This window comes from Hydra vulgaris, chromosome 11 (assembly GCF_038396675.1).
Source record: "Hydra vulgaris chromosome 11, alternate assembly HydraT2T_AEP".
Lineage (NCBI taxonomy): Eukaryota > Metazoa > Cnidaria > Hydrozoa > Anthoathecata > Hydridae > Hydra > Hydra vulgaris.
In genome coordinates this window covers 19642159-19665640 of record NC_088930.1, presented here as the reverse complement: position 1 = coordinate 19665640, position 23482 = coordinate 19642159, and the positions used below count along the sequence as shown (strand labels likewise).

Sequence of the window (23482 nt, the reverse complement as noted above, 5' to 3'; positions counted from 1 at the left end):
AAAGGAACAATTTTAGTTTTGCTTATCCACGAATTTGTTATTGCGATCGAAATACCGCTTGATTATAAATACATCGAATGTAGTCCCAAATTATTTAAAATGGTTAGAGATAAAAGAGAAACTAACAATGATATATAAGAAAGACTTACTTTGTTCTTCTGGCGGTTCTTTGTTTCTATATAACGAATCTCCTGGCCCAAACGCAACAAAGGTCTGTAGTTTAAGTTATAAATATATTATAATGACAAATTAATGTCAAGACAGTCTAATGTCCTGATTTTTGTTATGTAGATACCCCTAGATGATGTGATTTCAGCAGATGGAGAAAACCGAATGGTAATTGTATTTAATGGTACACTACTGGGCCCACTAATTGTTGTTTATGACAATTTTATCATTCACGTTAAAAATATGCTACTAAAAGATGTTACCACCTTGCATTGGCACGGATTACATCAAAAAGGAACCCCTTTTATGGATGGCATAGGATGGATATCTCAATGTTCTATTTCTTCCGGCCAAACATTCACCTACAAATTCAAGGTAAAAAGTAATAAATTTTATTGGTTTACTCGATCCTTTTTTTTTTAATTTTTTTAAAGATTTTGTTGTTATTACATTTAAAAAAAGCAAGCCGTTATAAAAAACAAAATACTAATTTATAATAAAAATTTATTTTTTATTTTTAATTTTTTTTATTTATATATTTGTTAAACATCCACTATATATTACAAGTCAGGTAATTAAAAAGTTTCAAAAAAAACCTCTAGGATCTAGGAATTTTATTTTCAAGAACATCCTTGAAGACTGTTCTTTGTTCTTTTGAGTTCCAGTACTCAACTGCACATTTTAAGATTTTAAGATCCGTTTCAGGAATTATATTTTTCAAACCAGAAATTGTTATTTTTTCTTTATGTTGCATTAGTTTCTCTATATTTAATTTATGACTATTGCACAGAGCCTTGACGCTATCTACAAAAGCTCGTGGACCTGATTCGTTGTTCAACTGCGACTTAAGAATATCAAATGTCATTTTATTTTTCAACAGGCGAATAAATAAGTTTATCTTATTTTGTTGCGTAATTATAGATATATCTTCAATACAAAATAGGGGATGTATATAATTTTTACTATGTTTTGAAACGTTTAGTAGTGACTTCAGTGCAATTCTCCTACTATATCAAGCTTTTGCAATAACACTTCTTTATGGTCGCAAAGCTCAAGACCGTACGTTAGTGTTGGAACAGCTAAAGCTTTATATAACTGGACAATAGAGTTTGGGTGAACAAAACGAATTCCAGCTTGAATTAAAGAATGTATTACTGCCCGGAAATGGGATATTCGGTTATCAATGTTTAAACGATTAAGTGAGGCAATTGGTGAATATTTTGTGTCCCATATAAAGCCTAGATGAGTAAGTTTATTGTCTAGTTTTATTTTTTGGTGGTTGAGTGTTATCGTGCATTTTTTAATTTGATGTTTTCTGGTGACCAAAAACTCGGTTTTGTCAGCATTCAATTTTATGCAATTTTCTTTTGTGTAAATGTTACAGATATTAATTAGCTTTTGTAGGCCAGAGAGGGTGGAACTAAGAAGTATAATGTCATCAGCATATGCTACAACACCCGTGTAGTTTCCATTTATTGATGTTCCTACGACACTTTCATTTTGTAAGGTTTCTAGTAGGTTTTGATTGTAAAGATTGTACAAATGAGGCGAGAGAATCGATCCCTGTCTCACTCCTTGCGTTAGATAGAATGGAGATGATTTGCAACCTAGATACGACACAGAAGCACTACTTTCTCTGTATAATGACGATATTGTATTAACAATATACAGAGGTAATTTTTTATTATTGTACAGTTTCTCAAAAAGAATGTCCCAGTTGCAGCTGTCAAAAGCTTTTTCAGCATCGAGGGAACAGAGATAAACAGGTGAGTTGTTTTTGTTGTAGTGTTTAATTGTTTCACTAATAACAAATTCGGCGTGTAGGGTTGAGCTATTTTTGGTGAAACCGAATTGAAGAGGATGAGCTTCTTTTAGATCTGGACAGATTATTAGGATTATATATTCGATTAGTTTTGTGAAGATTGGAATGATGCTGATACCACGGTAGTTATTTGGATCAGTTAATGATTTTTTATAAGATTTAGCAAGTGGTATTATAAGTGATGTAGACATCGACTTTGGCGTTTGACCATGATTAAGAGAAAATGTGAAGAATTTTTTTAGCCATTTTATTAGGGCTTCACAACGCAAATATTTTAAATGTTCTGCAGAGATTCCAAATGCATCTTTGGTTTTGTTTAATTTTAGGCAAGAGATAGCCGTTCTTATAATTTCATCTGATATTATTACAAAGTCAAATTTTGTACAAGGTGGAACTTGAAAACTCGTCGCGGTATCCGTTATAGATTTAGTGTTCAACCGTTTTTCGAAACTATCGGCGAATTCTTTTGTGATTGACTCCTTGTCCTTTTTATTATTTATTGTAAATAATTTTGAGTTTGCATCAGTCTGTATATTTCTAAAAGTATTCCTGAAGTTTTTTGGATTGGTATTTTTTAACATCTCGATTTTTATGTATTTTTTGTAAAGGTTATAGTTTTGTGCTTTCTTAACAGCGTTTCCGAAATTTTTTCGTGCCATTAGGTATTGATTAAAAACGTGCGAACTATGAGACTGTTGTTAAGAAATAAACAAACGCGGTGACTAATCGAAAACCGTAAGGTTTTGTTGTCAAGGACCACTTAAAAATTTACTTTTAAAAAATTTCATATAATAAAATTTTTGTAGTAAAGCCTCTTTTAAATATCTTCAAACTGTTAACAAAAAAATATTTTAATAGAATTAAACATGATCATGATAGATACGTTACATTAAAAACAAGGTAAAGACTTTTAACTCGTGCTCGCTTCATAAGTGAAAGGTTCTGAGTTCAATCCCCACCACTTTCTTGGTAGTACCGCGCTCAACTTGTCTCGCCGCGCAGTGGCTTTTATTCGTCAAGGTTCGCGTTTTGGAGTTATAGAGTTAAGAAAGGGTTATAACCACAATTAAGTAGCCTCCTCGGCTCTAGTGGCCTTCTGGGCCTTGGGGTGGTGAATTAACAAACAAAAAAAACAACAACAAAAAAAACTGAAAGACTGCCTGCCTTAAATACGTTCACTAAATAGCGTTTATTATATACATAACACATAAGCGTGTATTATTTATTGTAAAATTTATTGTAAAACTGTTTTAATTGCACTTAAATAAGAAATTTTATTTTAAAATGCTTTTATTTAAGGGCCATCCATAAATGATGTCAGTGATGAGTGAGGGAGGGGGAAGCTCCTGAAAAGTTTTTTAATAATTAACAATCGGGAGGAGAGTATTGAGACCACAACGGTGTTTATTTACTCTATCTATAAGCAGATTTAAAAAAAATTGATAAAAAAAACTAAATATTATACCATAAAAAAACTGATAGTAAACTAGAGTTGTTAACCGGAAGATTTCGTACAATTCCAGATAAATAAAATTCTTTTAGAAGGATATCGAGAATCAGGATTTTTTTTTTCGTACCGAATTTTACGAAACAAACTAGTAAATCAAAAAAAAATTCTTTTTTCAAATCCATGCTTTATGCAAGCAGAATTCTATTGGACCTAGAAATTCTTTTTTTGTTATCTTTTGTAGAAGGAAAAATTACTGTTACGTTTTTAAATTTTTTTTTTATTAATTCAGTGTTCTTATGGGGAAATACAAATTAAATTTTTGTTAACTTAATTAACTTTTTTTGGTCAAACTTTTCCATTTCCTTGTATTGTCATCGAAAATGATTAAGTGTGCAAAACTTGAGCAAAATTGGTTGAGAAAAAAGCTTTCAAAAATTGATTTTAAATTTTGTGGCACACAAACATATATATATAGAAAGTAACCTTATATAAAGCATGGAAAAAAACCGTCGATGTTCATTACGCAAACACTACTTACGAAATGTAGCTGTTTTGGAAAGCAGTAAAAAATTAGTTGCAAGATTTTGTTGCAAAAAACGTACAATACAACCTTTCCTTGAATCTTCGCTCCCGGAGAAAATTTTATTATTGAAGCTCACCAGAACTATACAAGTGCTGAAAATTTCAGAGCTATAGCTAGACTGAAAGATAGTGATAAGTTAATTGCAAGATTCAGTAAGAACTGACAACGACCAAACAACATTTAAAGTTTAATTATGTTATTAGCTTAAAGTTTTAATTAAGTTTAATTAAACTTTGTAATGGAACCATATATTTTATTAAGTTTTTATATATAGAGAAATAGTAAACCTCCAATTCTGCTAAGCCAAATGTAATTAACAACCCAAAGTTGGAAGTAAACCAAAGTCGTTATTTGATAAATATAAATATATATAAACACTACCAAAGAGACATGTTGCGGAGGGAATGTTGCCCTTTCCCTCAAAACTAACTCAAAGTTTCATCAATTTCTGTTTCAGCCTCCTCCTCATTTTAACTTTCTTAACCTTTCTAGGTCATTGTGTGTGTGTGTGTGTGCGTGTGCGTGTGTGTGTCTATATATATATATATATATATATATATATATATATATATATATATATATATATATATACCAGATATATATATGTATATATATATATATATATATATATATATATATATATATATATATATATATATATATATATATATATAAACTATTGAAGAATCATTTAACAACATTATTTCATTTAAATAATAAATAACTAGCAGTAAGCAACCAGTAATACGGGTTATTAGTAATTAAATCATTTATAACAATAAAAACACATTAATAACTTGATATTTTATCTAAAAAATGAAATTCAAATTTATCTATAAACAAATTTTAAGTTTGACTCCCTATCAGTAATGTCATTGCTTATAGTTAACGATATAAAAACTGCATTAACATCAGTTAAGTTCTTTTTAAAATCTGTCACAACACAGCAGGTACCAGTAAAGGAAATTCAAGTAAAGCCTGCAAATACCTAAAAATAGAAATGAAAAAAAATTACAATTTTTAATTACAAAAGTATTATTTGCATTTTATTGTTAGTAGAATTAAGATAATAATATTGCAGAAAATATAAAGAACAAAAAAATAGCTATAACAGCCTAGTTTTATCAACACAAAACACAGTAACAATAGCGCATAGCATAAGATATTTGTAAGCACACATTACTATGTGACTACAGAATAATTAAAAAAGAAAATATTATAAAAAGGATAGACAATACAACGTAATTACACCACAACTTAATAAGATATTTTATTAACTAAAATACTTGAACTAAAAAGATTTTGTTTTTTACAATATTTAAACAATCGAGGGACAATTATAGTTATTAGTATGAACAATTATATCAGAAAATAGCAAGCAACTTGTAAGATATTTCTTATAAATGGTCATTATCAACTGTGGTATTAAGAAATATGTAAAAATTTTTTTAATTCTTCCTCTCACCTAAGAGAGAGAGAGAGAGAGAGAGAGAGAGAGAGAGAGAGAGAGAGAGAGAGAGATAGAGAGAGAGATATAGAGAGAGAGAGAGAGAGAGAGAGAGAGAGAGAGAGAGAGAGAGAGAGAGAGAGAGAGAGAGAGAAAGAAAGTGTTTTCAAAGCAGAATGTTAAAAAAATTAAAAAAACACATAATAGATAATAGTAACTAATTTTATTATGTTACCAATAAACAAAATTATTTTTACCTTGATTAAAAGATAAATTCCCAGCATTTCTTAATTAAGTTCCGGCTTCTCTCTGACGATTGACTAATGATTAATAGAGTAAACTTAACATGATATTAAATTTACAAAATTAAAACCATGTTTCAACAGTAAGCAAACTAATCAAGTGATGACAAGGCAACTAAAAAAAAAAGGAGCAATTATGTTTGAAATTATAAAAAAATTTAAAATCATTTATGTTATTAACTGTTTGTTTATAAATTTTTGAAATAAACTGTTATTATTCTAAATATTACTATAAATATATATATATATATATATATATATATATATATATATATATATATAATATATATATATATATATATATATATATATTCTATAAATCACTCAATATATTACTATAAATATATAAATAATATTACTATAAATAGAAAAATTCATACTTTGCTTTGTTCTCAAGTGTCTATAGTAAAATCGAATTAACAGACATCAACACTGCTTGACACTGAATTCTTGCAAGTAAATTATCTGCTCGCTGAGCAGCATTTTTTATATTTCAACAACGATTAATTTTATCCTACCTAGATCTATCTCTTTTTTTGATTTGATAACAACTATGTTTATGCCGCCTATTACCATTTACACTTATAACTTCGAGCCTAATACTATCCATTTCAATTTCACTATTATCATTAAACATAATACCAATAATACTACTACTGATACAACTGAATAATAAATAAACGTAAAAGAATCATACAAATGCGATATATTCTTGCTTACCAAGCTGTTGCTTCAGATCTAAAACAGAAAAAGCATTTTTAGTTTAATTTATTTTTTTTAAAAAAGCGAAAAAGAAAATCTAAATAATAAAAGCTAACTTACTTAATGCTTTATTGCTATCTAAAAAAATTAAGACACTATTATAATGTTTTGAAAGTGTTTTACCCAAGTGAAAAACTACTAAAACAAAATTACTCAGTTACTGGATATTGAAATCGATGAAGCTAAATGAAAAAGATATTTATTGCTTGTTTTTTTATTAAATAAAAAACAGAAAAGTAACAAACTCTAGAATGACAAAAATGAATAAAGTACTTTATATAAAAATAGAACAAACATAGTGATAGTGGATTTAATCCAAAAATGGAAAGTACCTTTATGAAAAAGCAAACTGCTCTAAAATCTACAAAAACTTCCAACTTACTTTTTTCTATATTTATCTATAATCAAAAATAAATTAATGTGTTACAATTACTTTTAGTTGATTCAGAAGCAACTAAAAGAAATTATCGAATAAAAAGCTCATTTATATGATCCTGACGATGTTGAAATAAACAATATTTATTGCTTTAAAATTTAAGTAACAAATGTAATTCAAGTAATTCAAAATAAATGCACTAAATTACTTGTAGTGTCTGATGCAACTGAAGTTGTTACAAAATAAAAAAGTATTAAATAAAAAAGCTATTTCACCACACCTAAATGACAAAATTTATTAAGATATATAAAACATATTCAATGATTTAAAATAATATTAAAAAGAAGGCCTTATATCTACAAAACCTAAGTCTTTACTGAGTTCTATTTGTCTGTCAAAAAATAAAAGTTGCGATAAAATTACATACAACAAAATTGCTAATGCAACATATGTGGAATTCGTACTCAAATAAAATCTAAATGATAAAACTTACTTAAGTCGCTGTCAGCTTGCTGTCTAAAAAAATTTTTTATTCTCATTAATCCTTCTACAAACAATAATCCTAAAATTTATAAATAAACTTACTAATATAAACTATAAATAAATTTGAACTAATATTAACTATAAATAAACTACTAAATACTATAAACAAACTTAAACTTACTAAAAAGGCCTTCAGCCCCTATTAATTGCTCTAAAAAATAAAACAATTCTTGCTTAAAATAGTCTAAAAAGACTAAAGACAAAACTGAAACATTTTACGAAGAATCATTGTACAAGTCATTTTAGTTTTTACTTCTTCTAAAAAAAGAACAGGCTATAAAAATTAGAAAAATGAAAACAACCAACAACAAACAAATTTTAGTTTTTTAAAAATGAACAACATCAATTCCACTTGAAACTTTTCTATTTTACTATTATCGATACCTTAATTTTTTTTATCTAGAAGAAAATATATATAAAGATACAGAGAAATATAAAATATACTAAAATATACGCAAACTTATGTAAATACACTCACATGTCCACAAATAAGTCTTAATTTATTTAAAGAAAAGGAAACAGGCTATAAAAATTAGAAAAATACGAACAACCAACAACAAACAAACATTTATTTAAATTTTTATTATAAAATTAAACAATGAGCTACATAAATTCCACTTGAAACTAAAAATTTATAAGCTCTAATCGGCTTGTAGTCCTCGCTTGAACAACCACGTGGAGTAAAGAAACGCTTTTAGAAAAGCCAAGAAAGTTCTTTATTAAAAACGAAAGTGAAACGACTGCTATTAAATTAGTGTATTCATATTTAGATAAACAATTAAACTTAAATAAAAATGTATGAAAACAATTAATGTTATATTAAATATAGAAAAACAAACATATAATAACACCATTATATCCTAAACCACAATTCATTCATTCAAAAGAAATTATTATACATTTATTGAAAAGCCAGAAATATTTTTTTCAAAGAGCAAAGGTTTTAACAATACTATAGATAAATTTTATTTATAACAAAATGTTGTCATGGCTTTTATCCTAATTATTAAAAGCATGTGAAAGCATGACACTACCCATAAATATCTTCTAACGCTAGACCCCATCTAAGAATTATAGTAATCTATATTTTCAATGTTAACATCTACAACGCAAAGCTTTAAATTTAAAAGTACAATTTAAAAAAAGATTACAATAAATTAATTACTTAATAAAATTTTAAAAAGATTTTATATTACCTATCATTTCAAGCTACTAAACATTATCTACCTAAAGTCTAGTTGAACATTTTGAACTCGTACCATGAAAGGTCGTGACTTCTTTAAGAAAATACTCGGTTAAAAAAAGTCTGGAAACTACTTAAAAACTAAGAAATATTGAATTTTTCAGAATACAGAACCGTAACTAATATCGAAAAATAGACGTAACTATGCGCACTAGTATTAATAATATTCACTGTGCTATTTATTTAAGAAACAAAAGCAGTGAGTTCTAGTAATGAAACTACCTATTAATCATTTTTAACAACAGACACTAACATAAATATAAGCCAAAGGTAAAAAACATTACGCAAAAAATTATCAAAGATAATGTTATGTATTTTCAGAATAGTTATATTGAAGGCTAGACAACACTTAGACCTAAAGCAGTAACACCGCTTGACTGGTAAGGTTGACGAATCTTGCTCTAGATCTATATCTCAATTATATTGTGTTTTATAGTTATACCAACTATAAAACAATATTTTTTTTAACGTTATATAACATATAAAAACACCTTATTTAAGAATCATGTACACATTAGATAAAATACATTTCATAATATTATAAAAACACATTTATATAAACACATTTATAAGACAACTATATAACATATATCGCCACATACACGTATTTATCAAAAACATTTTAACTTTGAGCATAATATAAACATATATGCAAACCTTTAACAACTATAAAACAACATTTATTCGCATCAATTATTTTTAATGTAACAATGAATGTAGACTACAATTCACAACATTGTAATGAAAAAGATGAAACCGTTTAAGAACAAAATTAAAAATTTCCAATAAATACATATTCAGATAAGTTAAAATGAAGCATAACCCAACATTCTTTTGACAAATTCCAGAAGAATTTTTTTTGATTTTTTTATTTGTTATTATTTTTTTTTTAAATATAAAATATACATATAGATATAGAGAAATATAACATAGATTGAAATAAACGCAAACTTATGTATATAAACTTACATGACCACAAATAACAGTCTTATTTTATTTAACTTTTCATATTAAATACATAAATAAAATTTTATTCCCAATATTCTTTGTATAAAAAATAATCTTAATCTATAAATTAGAAAAGGAATTGAACTTACTTAAAAATCCATTATTCTTTAAAAGCAGTTATTCTTTGAAAATTACGACGGGGCAGGTTGGCCCAGTGCAAATGGGCACGTTGGCCATATGTTAAAACCAATCCTTAACAATTTTTTTTTTGTTTTTAAATAGCTTGTTTTCATTTCTATTATTATTATTATTTCAGTTTACAAAGTCAGTCGTTATACAATTAAATAAACTGCTAAAATACTTTTACAAATATATAAATATAGCGGACTAACAATATAAACTAGGTTTCCGAAAGAAGATCACAAGGATCTTGTCATCGGGACCTTATAAAATATAATAAAATATATAGTTTTTTACGTCTTTTTTAATATTTTTTTTATTTACAATAATTGTGAAGTGCAAGGTATTATGAAGAATACATATATATTAATCTTTTACACGAGTTAAACTGTAAATAATATAAACTAGCAAAATTTTGTAAACAATATAAAATACAAAACGTGAGAAAAAAAAAAAATAAGAAAAAAAAAAAAAGTTCACAAGTTAAGTTAAAATAACAAGAAATTAAATTCTTTCAAGTGATTAGTAATATTGTAAAATGTTATCTTGAGAAAGAATAAAATTTTTTGCTTTGTTTTTAAAAAGATGAAGAGAATTAGTTAGATCAAAATCAAAATTTGGCAAAACAAGTTTATTCCACAGGTGTGGCGCACGATAGGCAAGACAGAATTGATTAAAATTTGTGTGACAAAAAGGTTTTTCTAAAAAATTTATGTTTCTAAGTTCGTATTTGTTGGTTGGTTTAAAATTGAAGAGATCTTTAAAGACAGGAGGAGATTATTTTTCCACATATAAACAAAACATAAAATTTTCAAGACGTTAAGTTCATATATATTTAAAATTCTCATTTCAATAAAGTAAGGTTTAAAATGAGAAAAACGATCAGCAAAGTTAATTATGCGAATTGCCGGTTTCTGACAGCGATAAAGACGTTGTAGTTTACTTTTTTTAGTACTTCCCCAGGCAATATTTGCATAGTTTAAGTAACAATGAATAAATGAGAAATAGAGTTGTCTTAAATTTATCTTATTGAGATAATTTCGAGCATTGTATAAAACTCCAATGTTTTTAGAGACTTTAGAGCATATATAATTAATGTGTTGATTCCAAGTAATGTTCTCATCGAGATAAACACCTAGAAATTTGGTGACGGGATCTCTTTTAATTTCAATATTGTCAATAAAGATTTGAGGCAAGCTTGAGGGTAAGGAATTTTTTTTCTTAAGCGAATGAAAAAGTGTCCATTTAGTTTTTTCGGTGTTTAGTGTTAGTTTATTAGATTTGAACCAGTGGGATAAATTTTCAAGTTCTTTATTTGCTGTAGCAAAAAGTTCGTTAATATCACTCTTAGAGACAAATAAATTAGTATCATCTGCGAACATGATGCTCATCAGATTAGTTGCTTTATTTAGATCGTTTATATAGATTAAAAAAAGGAGTGGTCCAAGGATTGAACCTTGTGGAACCCCGCATGTTATATTTAGACAATTGTTTTGATAGCTGTCATTACCAATAACAAATTGTTTTTTATTCGATAAGTAACTTTTGAACCACCTTAACACTTGTTTATTTATTCCATAGTATTTCAGCTTTTCAAGTAAAATTTCTGATAATAACATTATGTGTTTTGAAATGGTTTGAAAATAAAAAACCAACTAGGGGTAAAAAATATAAATTAAACAAATAAGAATTTTATGTTTTTTCAATATTTAAAAAGTTTCATGCTAAGGTCCAACTAAAGGCGTTCCGACGGAGGGAGAAGGGGAGGGGGTGAGGAGCGGTAATAACTTTCTAATGTCGTTTATTGGGCTTGAGAAGGCGTCAAACACCTCGGACCTTTTGTTTCTAAGCCAGTGGTTCTTACTAAACAATTCAATTTCTATTTAACAATTTCTATTTAATAATTCATCACTAAATATCATTAAGATAAGTAAGTCTTAAAATTTTCTCACCCATAATGATAAAAATTTTAAAAAAATGAAAATTAAAAGATTAAATTAAAACCATTTTATTATTATTTATAAAGTTAGGATTTGTATTAATTAAACATAAAATTAGTTGTAACTTATCCAGCTAAAAACTAATCAATGGAGTGAAACATTAACAGAATTAACAAATAAAACAAACAGCCATATTATTATATGTTACATTTGATGAAATATTTATCTTTTATTTATTTTTATTTTAAAATTCATTTAGGCGGAATTATTCTCCAAGGATTTTTAAGTTTTGCGATTGTTAACGATCGTGTAAACAGTACTTTATAAAACGTTAATAATTGTCTAAATCAGGGATGCGGAGTTCCAAAAAGAATTCCGGATATTAAAGTCACAAAAAGACTACTTTTTCCTAGTTTTTGGTATCTAGGAGCTCTGAAAAAATAAAAAAGTTTATGGACTACCAATAGGAAAAAAAATAGACTTTTAGGTAAGAGGAACAATTATTTTTTCAACCCGGAGTCCTTTGGTATAATGGCGGCAAGGATTCCGGGACTCCAGGACTCCAGGCTTAAAAACAATAAGTTCAATGTTACTAAATCTCATGAATTTTTTTCTTATAGCAGATCGTTAGTCAACAAACATGTTTAGAGCTTCTAGACATTACCGACCTGAAAAAAATGAGGTATAAAGCCGGAGTCTTTTTGGGACTCCGCATCCCTGGTCCAAATAATTGGAATTGTTGTGCACCAATCTTTACAATTATGAAAGTAATATACTTTTTAAAAAAAACTTTTAAAAACGCTATCAAAAAAAACTATCAGCTTTCAAGCTGATTTAATTGACTCGATCACTTTCAGCTTTAACTTTAATCTGAAACTGAAACTGATTTGCTTAAAACTGAAGCTGAAATATGAGCATAAAACAGATGCTGAAATCCCGACTTTATAGGAAACATAATGGTTTTGATGTAAATATTTTGTTATAATACATGTGTTTTTTTAATACTTAAATAGATAAAAAAATATTTTCATGCCTTTAGCCCAATATTCTTTAGATAAAAATATATTTCTTACAATACTCAAATCGTGGTAATAAGTAAAGGGAATATTTATGCCAATCATTATATGTAAAATCCCCAGTCCCCAGAGTTAAAGCTGTTCTACCATACATAAATCTCGTACTAATTCTAATAAATGAAATTAATTATCATAAGTTTTATTATATTTAAAAAATCTCTGTAGCTCCCTGGGATTTTTTAGTGCATTCACCACCTTTTAAAAAAATTAAATAAAATAAAACACATGGTTTATTTATTTTACAATAAAATAATAGCATATGTGTTTTAAACTTAATTGTTCATTTATGATATATACTATTCTTAATAAGTATTAGATAACTGTTAATTAATATTATATCCAATGCCAAGACTTGACAATCAGATATTTAGCAAAAAGGTAATTTTATGTAACATTTGTCATTGTTTTTATTATATAAATATTTTTTTCTGTGTTAGGCTGAGCCGAAAGGAACATTTTGGTACCATAGTCATGTAGGATCTCAACGCACAAACGGAGCATATGGTGCATTTATAATTAAGGAACGTGAAAGGTCAACACTGAAAAAATAACAGATGTTATAACGACAGTTGGTGATTGGCATCATAAAACTTCAGAGGAAGTTTATTTAAAAATGGTGTATGGTAATTTTATTGGAATGAAACCATTCAATGCATCCAATACTGTTGACGGTGGTTTGTTTTCTGCTGTACCATGGGTTTCAGCTTTAATAGAGAGAAAAGGATGATATATAGATAGATATAGATTATATATATAGATATATAGAAGAAATAAAAAAAGGTCCAGTAAAAGGGGAAAGAACACAATCATTTTTTTCCTCCGAGTCTCTCCTTTCACACCATCATCGAGAAGATAATTTTTAAAAATGTATTTTTGTTACAAACAAGAAATAATGTCGCAAATGAATTTAATTAATAGCGTCGAAAATAAAAAAAGGAACAATGCTGCAAAGAAGTTTAATGAACAGCGCCGAAAACAAAACAAAAACAAAAAATGAATAGCGTAACAAACAGTAAAATGGGAATAGTGACAAAATCAAACAAAAAAGGAGTAGTTTCGCAAATGAATTTAATGATTAGTGTCAAATAATAACAATAATAATAATAATAATAATAATAATATTAATAATAATAATAATAATAATAGTAATAATAATAATAATAATAATAATAATAATAGTAACAACTAAAAAAGCAAGTTTAGATAACATGTCTGGTGTCATATTGAAATAGCCTGCTAATGGGGGTTTCGGTACACACGCCAACTATCTTATAACCTGCTGCTGCAAAGGAGTGCCGCTACATTGACTAAGGGTTAGGGCTTGGGTAGCATTCTTTTCTTTTATTATTTTTTGTTTTTTCTTTTTTTATCTGTAATAGCCTTTTTAATATATTCTACAGTATTCCGAAAATCATTTTTCAACACTATTTCTGTCATACAAATCCAAAGCAACAATATGAGAAGAAAAAACTGAGTGAAATTTTTGTGAGCCTGCTGGAGTAAAAAGGATGCAAGTTTGCTTGAAGAGTCACGCATGATTGAGTTTTGGTTGATGACTACTACTACTACTACTACTACTACTACTACTACTACTACTACTACTACTACTACTACTACTACTAAAACTACTACTACTACTACTACTACTACTACTAATACTACTATTACTACTACATATTTTTTACCCTCATGTTACCTTTATCAAAATTGCTAAACAATCGAGTCAACGTGACTTAATACAAGCAGTATTGGTTTGTTTGTTTTAGATTTATCGTGTTTTAAGGGTAGTTAAGTTATTTTAATTCATTGGAGCTCTTTTATCATGGTAAAAACTAAGTTATTTATCTCGCATTTGTTGAAGCCATTTTGGACAAGTAGCACTAGGGATCATTTACTGTTTCCCGACTCCCCATTGTACCCGATTAAAAAGCAACAGTTTCAACTTAAAACACTTCTAACTCCCTCCTAATTTACCACAAGTGTAAAATTTTTCACAACTAACTTTCACTACTAGTCCCGTAAAAAAATATTTTAGTCAGTTTCAGAAATGTTCATGATAAATTTATGAATTTGACAACAGAAATATGTCGATTTTTTCGTTGATTCAATATGACTACACGAAAAATTATTTTTGTAATACGTGAGTAGTAAGAAAAAAATTTGTTTTATTGTTGTTCCTTTACATTTAAAAGTTTATTCTTAACATTAGTTTAACAATAAAATAGTTATCGCGTCCCGATAATGACGCTTTAGTACAAAAATTTAGGTAGGATTAGGGTCATAGTTTAGGTAAAATTTAAAAGTATAATTTAATCGGATTTTATTATGTTCTTTTCAAAATTTATTATTTTTTACCAAAAAAAAAAGAATTTTACATATTAATAAATATAACAAAAATTGTATACTTTGATGATAATAAATAAACTTCAATGAAAAAAAACCGAATCGTAATCAAACTCCTTCGGGTAACTTGAAAAAAATGACGTTAGGTGGAAAATTCAATTTATTAGCATCGACCAGAAATGGTTTGATGAAGACTGTCTGAATGATCCATGTGTTTTTTTGAATATTTCATGAACCACCTATTTGATTTTGATTATTACTTTGATGATAATCTTATAATCCTCTCCTCTCTCTCCCCCTCCCCTCTTCTTCTTATCCATATAACGGTAGTTTTAGATTATAAAGTAGACTATAAACAAAGAAAATGGGTTCCAATTAGATGTGAAAAAATTTATTTTAGACGTGAGGCATAAAAATTCTAAGGTTCATAATAATTCGCTAACAAGTGAGTATAAAGCTCAAAAGAAAACTGCCAGTTGTATTATCATACCGTTTAATAAAGGTCGTGGATTGGAAAGAAAGTTGAGAAATTATAAAAAATGTCCCTCAATTTTACAGTTTGATCAAAAAACAATCAGAAGGATTAATGCAAATCCTATGTAGTTATAAAGACAAATTTGCGGTAGAAAACAATGTCACAAATCTCTTATATTTCGTTGAATTCTTAAACGACCTTTTGTGTAAAACTTTGTAATCTCACATCCTTAAATCTGCCAAATTAGGGATGTGGCATTTTTACAAGAAGTTTTTCAAAAATGCTTTATGCTTTAAAACAAAATTTTACAAAAACTTTGTACTGCCACACCATGTTTTCAGATTATAGACATTGGTCGCTTTTTAAAACATTATTTCACGTAAAGTTGGGTTTATGTTTCCGCAGGTGGAAAATGACTGAGTTTTAAAACCTGAGATAATATTTTCCAAAAATTTTTGGAACTTTAAGAAATTATTTGCTTAAGAGTAAAATTCCATTAGCCACTATCATTCCTGTTAGCCAACATGTGTCTGAAATTTCGGCTATCAACTGCCTAACATCAGACAAAACTTCTTGTTGATATTATATAAAAAACTTGTTTTGTCTAAGTCTTTTGCATTTTACTTAACCTGTGTTTTGTGATACCTTAAGCTCTTATTTCTTAAAACTGTCAATAATAAAGAAATTTACTGCAACAATAAGCAACAAGTACCACATTTTAGTCAAGTCTTAAAACGACTCGAAGATATATATCTTAATTTTATCAAAATAGTTGCTGTTTTGGCTGTTCACTTTTTTAGAGCGTTGTTTTTAGTCAGAAAGAATATGCAAAATTTCGGAAGATTTGCATAAGCTGTAACTCTTACACATAAAATCTGAAAAAATTAGGAAACCTTTTAATAAATTCAGTACACTTTTATATAAATGTCGATATTTTTTAGTTTGTAAATAAAATAGTAATAGTTAACTTCGATGTATACGCAAAAAAAATTTATTCGAAAAAGTTTAGTTTTTCGCGCAGAAGAAATTTGACTACTCAATGTACTTAAAGACAAGTCTGTGAAATACGCAGTTTTTTAGGGCAATAGAAAATCGAAAAATAAAATTTCTATTTTAAGAGGCTCTAAACCAAATATTCCAAGTTTTTCAACAAATTTTATCAAAATAGCTTTTATTAAAATATTTTCCAACATTCGTTTTTGTAACTTATATTAAACATTGGAAACAAGATCATGTCAAAAAATATATTTATTATTATCGTATCATAGTTTTTATGATTTTTTTTCCCGCTATTTTATGCGAATAACATGGTTAAAAATGAAATTTAAACAGCTTATTTAAAAGTTTAAATGACCTTAATTATAGCAAGCTAAAACTATTACTTTAACTCTATAACTTATTAAGAAAAAATTGAGGTAGCGAAAAGAAATCTATAAATAGGATCTTTCATGACAATATTGTAAAAGGTTCTCATAAAAAAGTTAATAAAATTTTTTTTTTCGGCTAGAATTAATTACACATGTTTACGCGAGTTTTAATATTTGTTTCAATAGTTATTTTTTGATGTTTATAAATTAATATTAAATAAACTGTAGTAGAATTTGTAAAAAACAGGTTCTCGTTGGGGTAAGAAAAAAAATACTTCTTAATTTTAGTTGTGTTTATGCAAGAAAATTGCAAGCTAACCGGCATTGTATCAAGTATAAAATTAATTGAAATGCATGAAACATATGATGGAACTTCAGATGCTGATGAATGATGCAAAGAACAAAAATGATAGCTGAAATGCAGAACAAAAAGCTGGAATTACTTTTTTCGATTCTTCCTCAAAAAGCTGTTTATTCGGTTTTGAACGTATAAGATGTTGATGCAAATAAAGTCAGACAAGTGCTGGCAGCTTTCTTTGTGGATGTTAATAGTGCAATGATCTTTTACAAAACTAAAATTATATGATTTATGAATTATAAGAAAAAGCTAATGTACTTTTAGCTGATTTGAAATGATTGGCGTATTTTGCTAAATTATCACAAAAGTCAAAAAAGACAAAAATTTATTTAGTATGTTACTGCAAAGGGTCGCACCACATTGCGAAGAATTGTTTATACGCAAAAAAAGTGCATAAAAAATACTTAGCAATGTGGTGCAACCACATTGCAAGTCGTAATCTCCGAACAGTTTTTCAAATATGGTAACAATGGACACGTGGATTTGAGGTACCTAAAGGTGCAGGGAAACGAGTGCAAAAGCGAAGAACCTGCGCGACCTCGGTTTTAAACAACAGTGGAATTAGCGGATTATCTTTTACTCGTTTGAAAGGTAATGGTCTGGTGGCGACAACGGTGTTGGCAGCTATGAAGGCGGGATGTTCGAAGACAATTTTAAATAAAAAGATTTTGTCTTATAAACAAATAAATGATTAAACCCTTCAAAGGCTTTTGAAATTACTTTTATAGATATTTTACCATTTGGAGTTGATATGAGTCTCGAAATGAGTTCCATTTAGTTATTAAAAGAATTTTTATTTCTTCATTAGAAATGGCGAAGTTTAGGGCTAGCTGATGCGGAATTTTTAATGAAATTAATAAAATTAATTTAATATTCAAATGGAGAAGAATGGTAAACAAACTAACAATCGTGGATCTACGCAACGTTTATCTCCACTTGAAAATTTAGGAATACCTTAGGTCATCCGCACTGTGTTATTTTACAACAAAGTGTATTGTTAAAAAAGACTTGGTTTTGGATTAAATGCCCCCTCCCCCCTCATGACTATGAAATCCGTTGTGAACGCCATTAAAGACTAAGATGCATTGATGAAGAATGGAAAATCTTATTACAGGAATGACAACTTTATTAATGAGAATATGGTGAGTCTCGATTATGTCTAGAGACTTTTCAAAAAATATGATCTAATGAGCGATAAAGGTGAACAAATTGATGATGATAGGGTTGCTGTGTTGGAATTATATGTGCAAAAAGTTGGTGACAAATTGATAAAGTTTAGAAAATTGAGAAAATCTCAAAAAAGTTAAGCAGGAAAGTAGTGTTCAATCTGTAGACAGTTGGTGGGTCATTTACCAGTGTGTTGTTGGTTAAGAGTTGTTGATTGTCTTTAGAAAAAAATAGTTTGACAAAGAGTTATGGCGATAAAGTTTGTGATAAGAACTTAAAATGTCCGTAAGACGTCCCCCGGACGATTCATGCTCACTGGGTATAAACCATCTTAAATTAAGCTCGTACCAAATTCAATATCAGAGACCTTTTGTTTGGAATAATTTTAATTATATTTTTAATAAAAACTTTGTGTTAAACTGCACTTCAGAGATTTTTAAGACCGATTCAAAATGGCATTTACCAAACATGGGCTTCGATATACAAGACTTCAAATCATTTCAAATCATTTCAAATTATTTAAAATTATTAAATTTTCTTTACCTTTTGTTACTAATTGTATTCTTTTTTTGTTTCATGTTTTGCAATCAGCATAAATACATATTTATATTGCATTATTTTTAATTAAGCTAACACAACTTTTAGTGAATTATAACTTTTATGATTATCTCAGTTTTGTCTTATTTTATATCTTTAATTATTCCGCCGGAAAATTATGAGCAAATATTTATTTTTTTGCTGAAGTTTTGTATGTGCTTACACTGTTTTACATATTGCTTATTAGTAATGTAAATTTTTATGTAACGGCGGTCGGTAATAAGTCAAGTTTGTCTTCTTCTTGCTCTGGCCAGGATTTACAATTACTGTAATATCTTCTTTGTAATTCTTAATAAACGGCAAAACAAAAAATGAATAATAAAAAAAAAAGTTTATTGGTACAATTATGATAAAAACAACTTAAGTTCAAGAAAGAAACATATAGTTATCAAACTGCAACTGAGTTTGCCTAATTAGTAAATCACAAAGCATTTTTTAAATGCCCTCAATGCTACACTAACAAAAGTAACATGAAGGTACAATGATCCCTCATGCTGCGCAAGTTCTGTAACATTAAGGAGCATTGTTCCTCATGTTACGGTGTTTCTGTAACATGAGGCACAATTAAAAAAAAAAGGTAACATGAGGGGCAAAATGTAACATTAGGGTTCAAAACATAACGCCAGGGTGCATTGAAAGGTAGCATATCAAGACTACTACTACTACTACTACTACTACTACTACTACTACTACTACTACTACTACTACTACTACTACTACTACTACTACTACTACTAAATACTCTTAGCCTTTTATATTTAAAGTCACACGATTTCCTCACACCAAATAAGCACCAGCCTTATAAGGACAGAAAGATAATAAGAGTACTCGTGTTGTGAGATCCGATTAGAATTAATCAGGGGACTGATTGAAGTGTAAATTTATTCTAAGTGCTGCGATTTATTCGCAAATGCTTTAAAAAAGCCTAATAAAAAGTGGCTTGCATCACTTGTCAGGGGTTCAGACTTTTTACCATCATCGTTCAGTTTTACATAATATCAGTCATAAGTGGAAAGTTATATAAAAGTTTATTTTATTAAAGTCTTTGTAATAGTTAAATAAACACATACTAATATAACATTGTTTTAAAACAGGACGGCTCCAAAATTACTCAATAGAAGCTATTCTACACTATGAGGGAGCATCTAACAATGAACCTTCAACCAGTAAGCAAGTTTGTTTAAAAGGAAGTTCTTGTAAAGTTGTAAACTGCCCTTTCAAATACTTTCCTGAACATCTCAGTCTTGATTGCGTACTGATGTCTGACCTTCGCAATGCTGATGATGAAGATCCGTCTCCTATATTTACGGCTGACAGCGAAGAATATTTTTTGAACTTTGCATTTCCAGGTAGCAAAGTAACCCCTAGTACTATAAATAGAAGAAAGTTTGAGTTTCCAGGAGTAAACTCATATACTCAAGGAGATGAAATTGATGGTTATGATTGTAATATGCACGATGGTGGGCTTGATAAAGTGTGTTATTGCCATTATGAGCTGAAAATTCCACGTGATAAAACAATACAAATGATATTTACAAACATTGGAAGTGGGGCAGGTTTGGGGCATCCAATTCATCTGCATGGTCATAGTTTTTATGTTTTAAAATTGGATTATGCACCTCAAAACATTACTACAGCTAATCTAATAAACGCAACAGCGAATAAAGATATTGATTGTGGATTGGGCCGAAAATTTTGTCATAAACCAAAATGGAAAAACAAGCAGTGGGATAATGGAAATATTCCTGGTTTAAATTTGATTGATCCTCCTCAAAAAGATACTATAATAATACCAACGGGTAAATATTTTATGTGTATAGCAAACAATTTTAATAATACTCAATGGTATATATATATATATATATATATATATATATATATATATATATATATATATATATATATATATATATATACATATATATATATACATATATAATACATATATATATATATATATATATATATATATATATACACATATATATATATATACACATATATATACACATATATATATATATATATATATATATATATATATATATATATACATATATATATATATATATATATATATATATATATATATATATATATATATATATATATATATATATATATATATATATACACACACATATATATATATATACATATATAATACATATATATATATATATATATATATATATATATATATATATATATATATATGAATATATATATATATATGAATATAAATACATATATATAAATAAATAAATATATATACACATATAAATATATATATAAATATATATATATAAATATATATATGAATATATATATACATATATATATATATAAATAAATATATATATATATATTTATATATATATATATATATATAAATATATATATATTTATATATTTATATATATATATATATGTATACATAAACATATATATAAATATATATATATGCATATATATATTTATATATATATATATATATATATATATATATATATATATATATATATATATATATATATATATATATATATATATACGTATAAATATATAAAGTAGAAATAAATTATAATACAAGTATTGTATAAATATTTTGCATTATATTTTTAGTGGTCTTAACAATAATATTACAATAAGAATAAAAAAATAAAAAAAAAATAAAAAGTTCTTGAAAAACAATGAGCTATATTTTATAGCTTTACCAGGTGGTTTTGCAGTTTTAAGTTTTAAATCAGACAACCCTGGGAAATGGTTTTTGCATTGTCATATTGAAGTGCACGCTTTAGATGGCATGGCTATGATTATATTAGAGGCTGTTAATGAAGCGCCAAAACCTCCAAAAGGTTTATCAGTTTGCAACAATTTTTATCACGACTTATCCAGAGATTATTTTTACACAAGGGATGATTCAAATAATATTGTTAAAGAAATTGTCATTTATGTCGTTTAACTTTTGTTCACATTTAGCATTTATCTTTATTTTGTTTGTTTTTTTTTAGATTGCACTAATGCTAAAACATACTTAGCTATTGCTGTTGCATTGTTGGTACTTTTATTTGTAAATTTTGTTACTTCGATTATGATTTGGAGAAAATATCGTCAGCAAAAAAGAAAAGTTGAATCACGGTAAAGATGAGGGCACAGTTTTTAATGAGCATAGTAAATTAAATATTTTTATTATTTTTTCCTGATGATCATATAATCTTTTTGATGAAACCAACGATCTTCATTAACTTTATCTAAAAGTTGTTTAAAGATGTCTTAAAATTGTCTAAAACGTAAGATTACAAACAAATAATGTTACAAAAGGTGAATGAGGTATTTAAGAAAGGTGAACGAGGATTTTACGAAAAGTGAAGGAGGTTTTTATGGAAGGTGAACAAGGCATTTTTAATGTCATTTTTATTTATTGAAAATTATTGATGACTAATAATTATATTCTAATGTTTTGATAAATATTTTATTCAATGTTTCAACTTTTCAAATTGGACTTGAAATATGTAAAAGAAAAAAAAAAACGTGGTAATTTAAGTTTAAAGTTTAGTTCGAAAATAATTTTAAAATAAATAATGAAATAAGCTTTAAAGTTTTTGTATTGTCATAGGGACAATATTATTCAAAATATTTAATTGCCTTTTTCCATACACAGTTTATAAATTAGTGACCCTAAAGTTAAGGTTACTCAAACTCAGTGTTCGCAACTCATTATTTCTAAATAACGGAAGTTTATTAAAGAAAAAGAAATCTTACTAAAGTACTTTAATAGTTTAAAAAATATTACTGAACATTGCTTGTAAAAAAAGCTTCAAAAGTTTATATACAAAAATCTGACTCCATGCAAAAACTTTCGACAATATTTTTTGATCCTATTTGGAACTTCATGCTTATGTGATGTAATAATTCCGATATTGTTTATCCGGTTGTAAAATATCTGCTAAATTCACTTTTCCTTATAGCTAAAAACTGAAACATACATAGAAAAAAATCATTTTTTTTTCTTAAGTTTGTTTTAGTTTTTATCTACAATAAAAACTTTTTGCATTTATTTTGTAACAAATGATTTGTTTCGGGTGCATCAAACTTTCAAAATTTTTAAATTTGGCGGATCATTTTTAATGTGTTAATACTCCTTTTTAATACCATATATTTGAATATAATATGGTAATTAATATTTTATAAATATTAAAAATAAATTTAGTTTATAATTTAAAGTATTTTTGTCTTTAACAAATGTTTACAAATTTGTTAAAAAAGGTTAGTTAATTTTTTTTTTGCGTAAAGCTTAGGTAGAATTTTTTTATTACCAATTCTTGCAAAGCT

General features: G+C 27.2%; 1 protein-coding gene across 1 annotated transcript; it reads left to right on the top strand.

The window, feature by feature from the left end:
- The first annotated feature begins 380 nt into the window (after window positions 1–380).
- LOC136086901 (uncharacterized) lies at window positions 381–22112 on the top strand. Its single transcript, XM_065809400.1, has 4 exons — window positions 381–543; window positions 13278–13377; window positions 20242–20946; window positions 21859–22112. The coding sequence occupies exons 1-4, from the start codon at window positions 412–414 to the stop codon at window positions 22110–22112; spliced, it is 1191 nt and encodes a 396-aa protein (XP_065665472.1). The 5' UTR covers window positions 381–411.
- Window positions 22113–23482: the final 1370 nt, after the last annotated feature.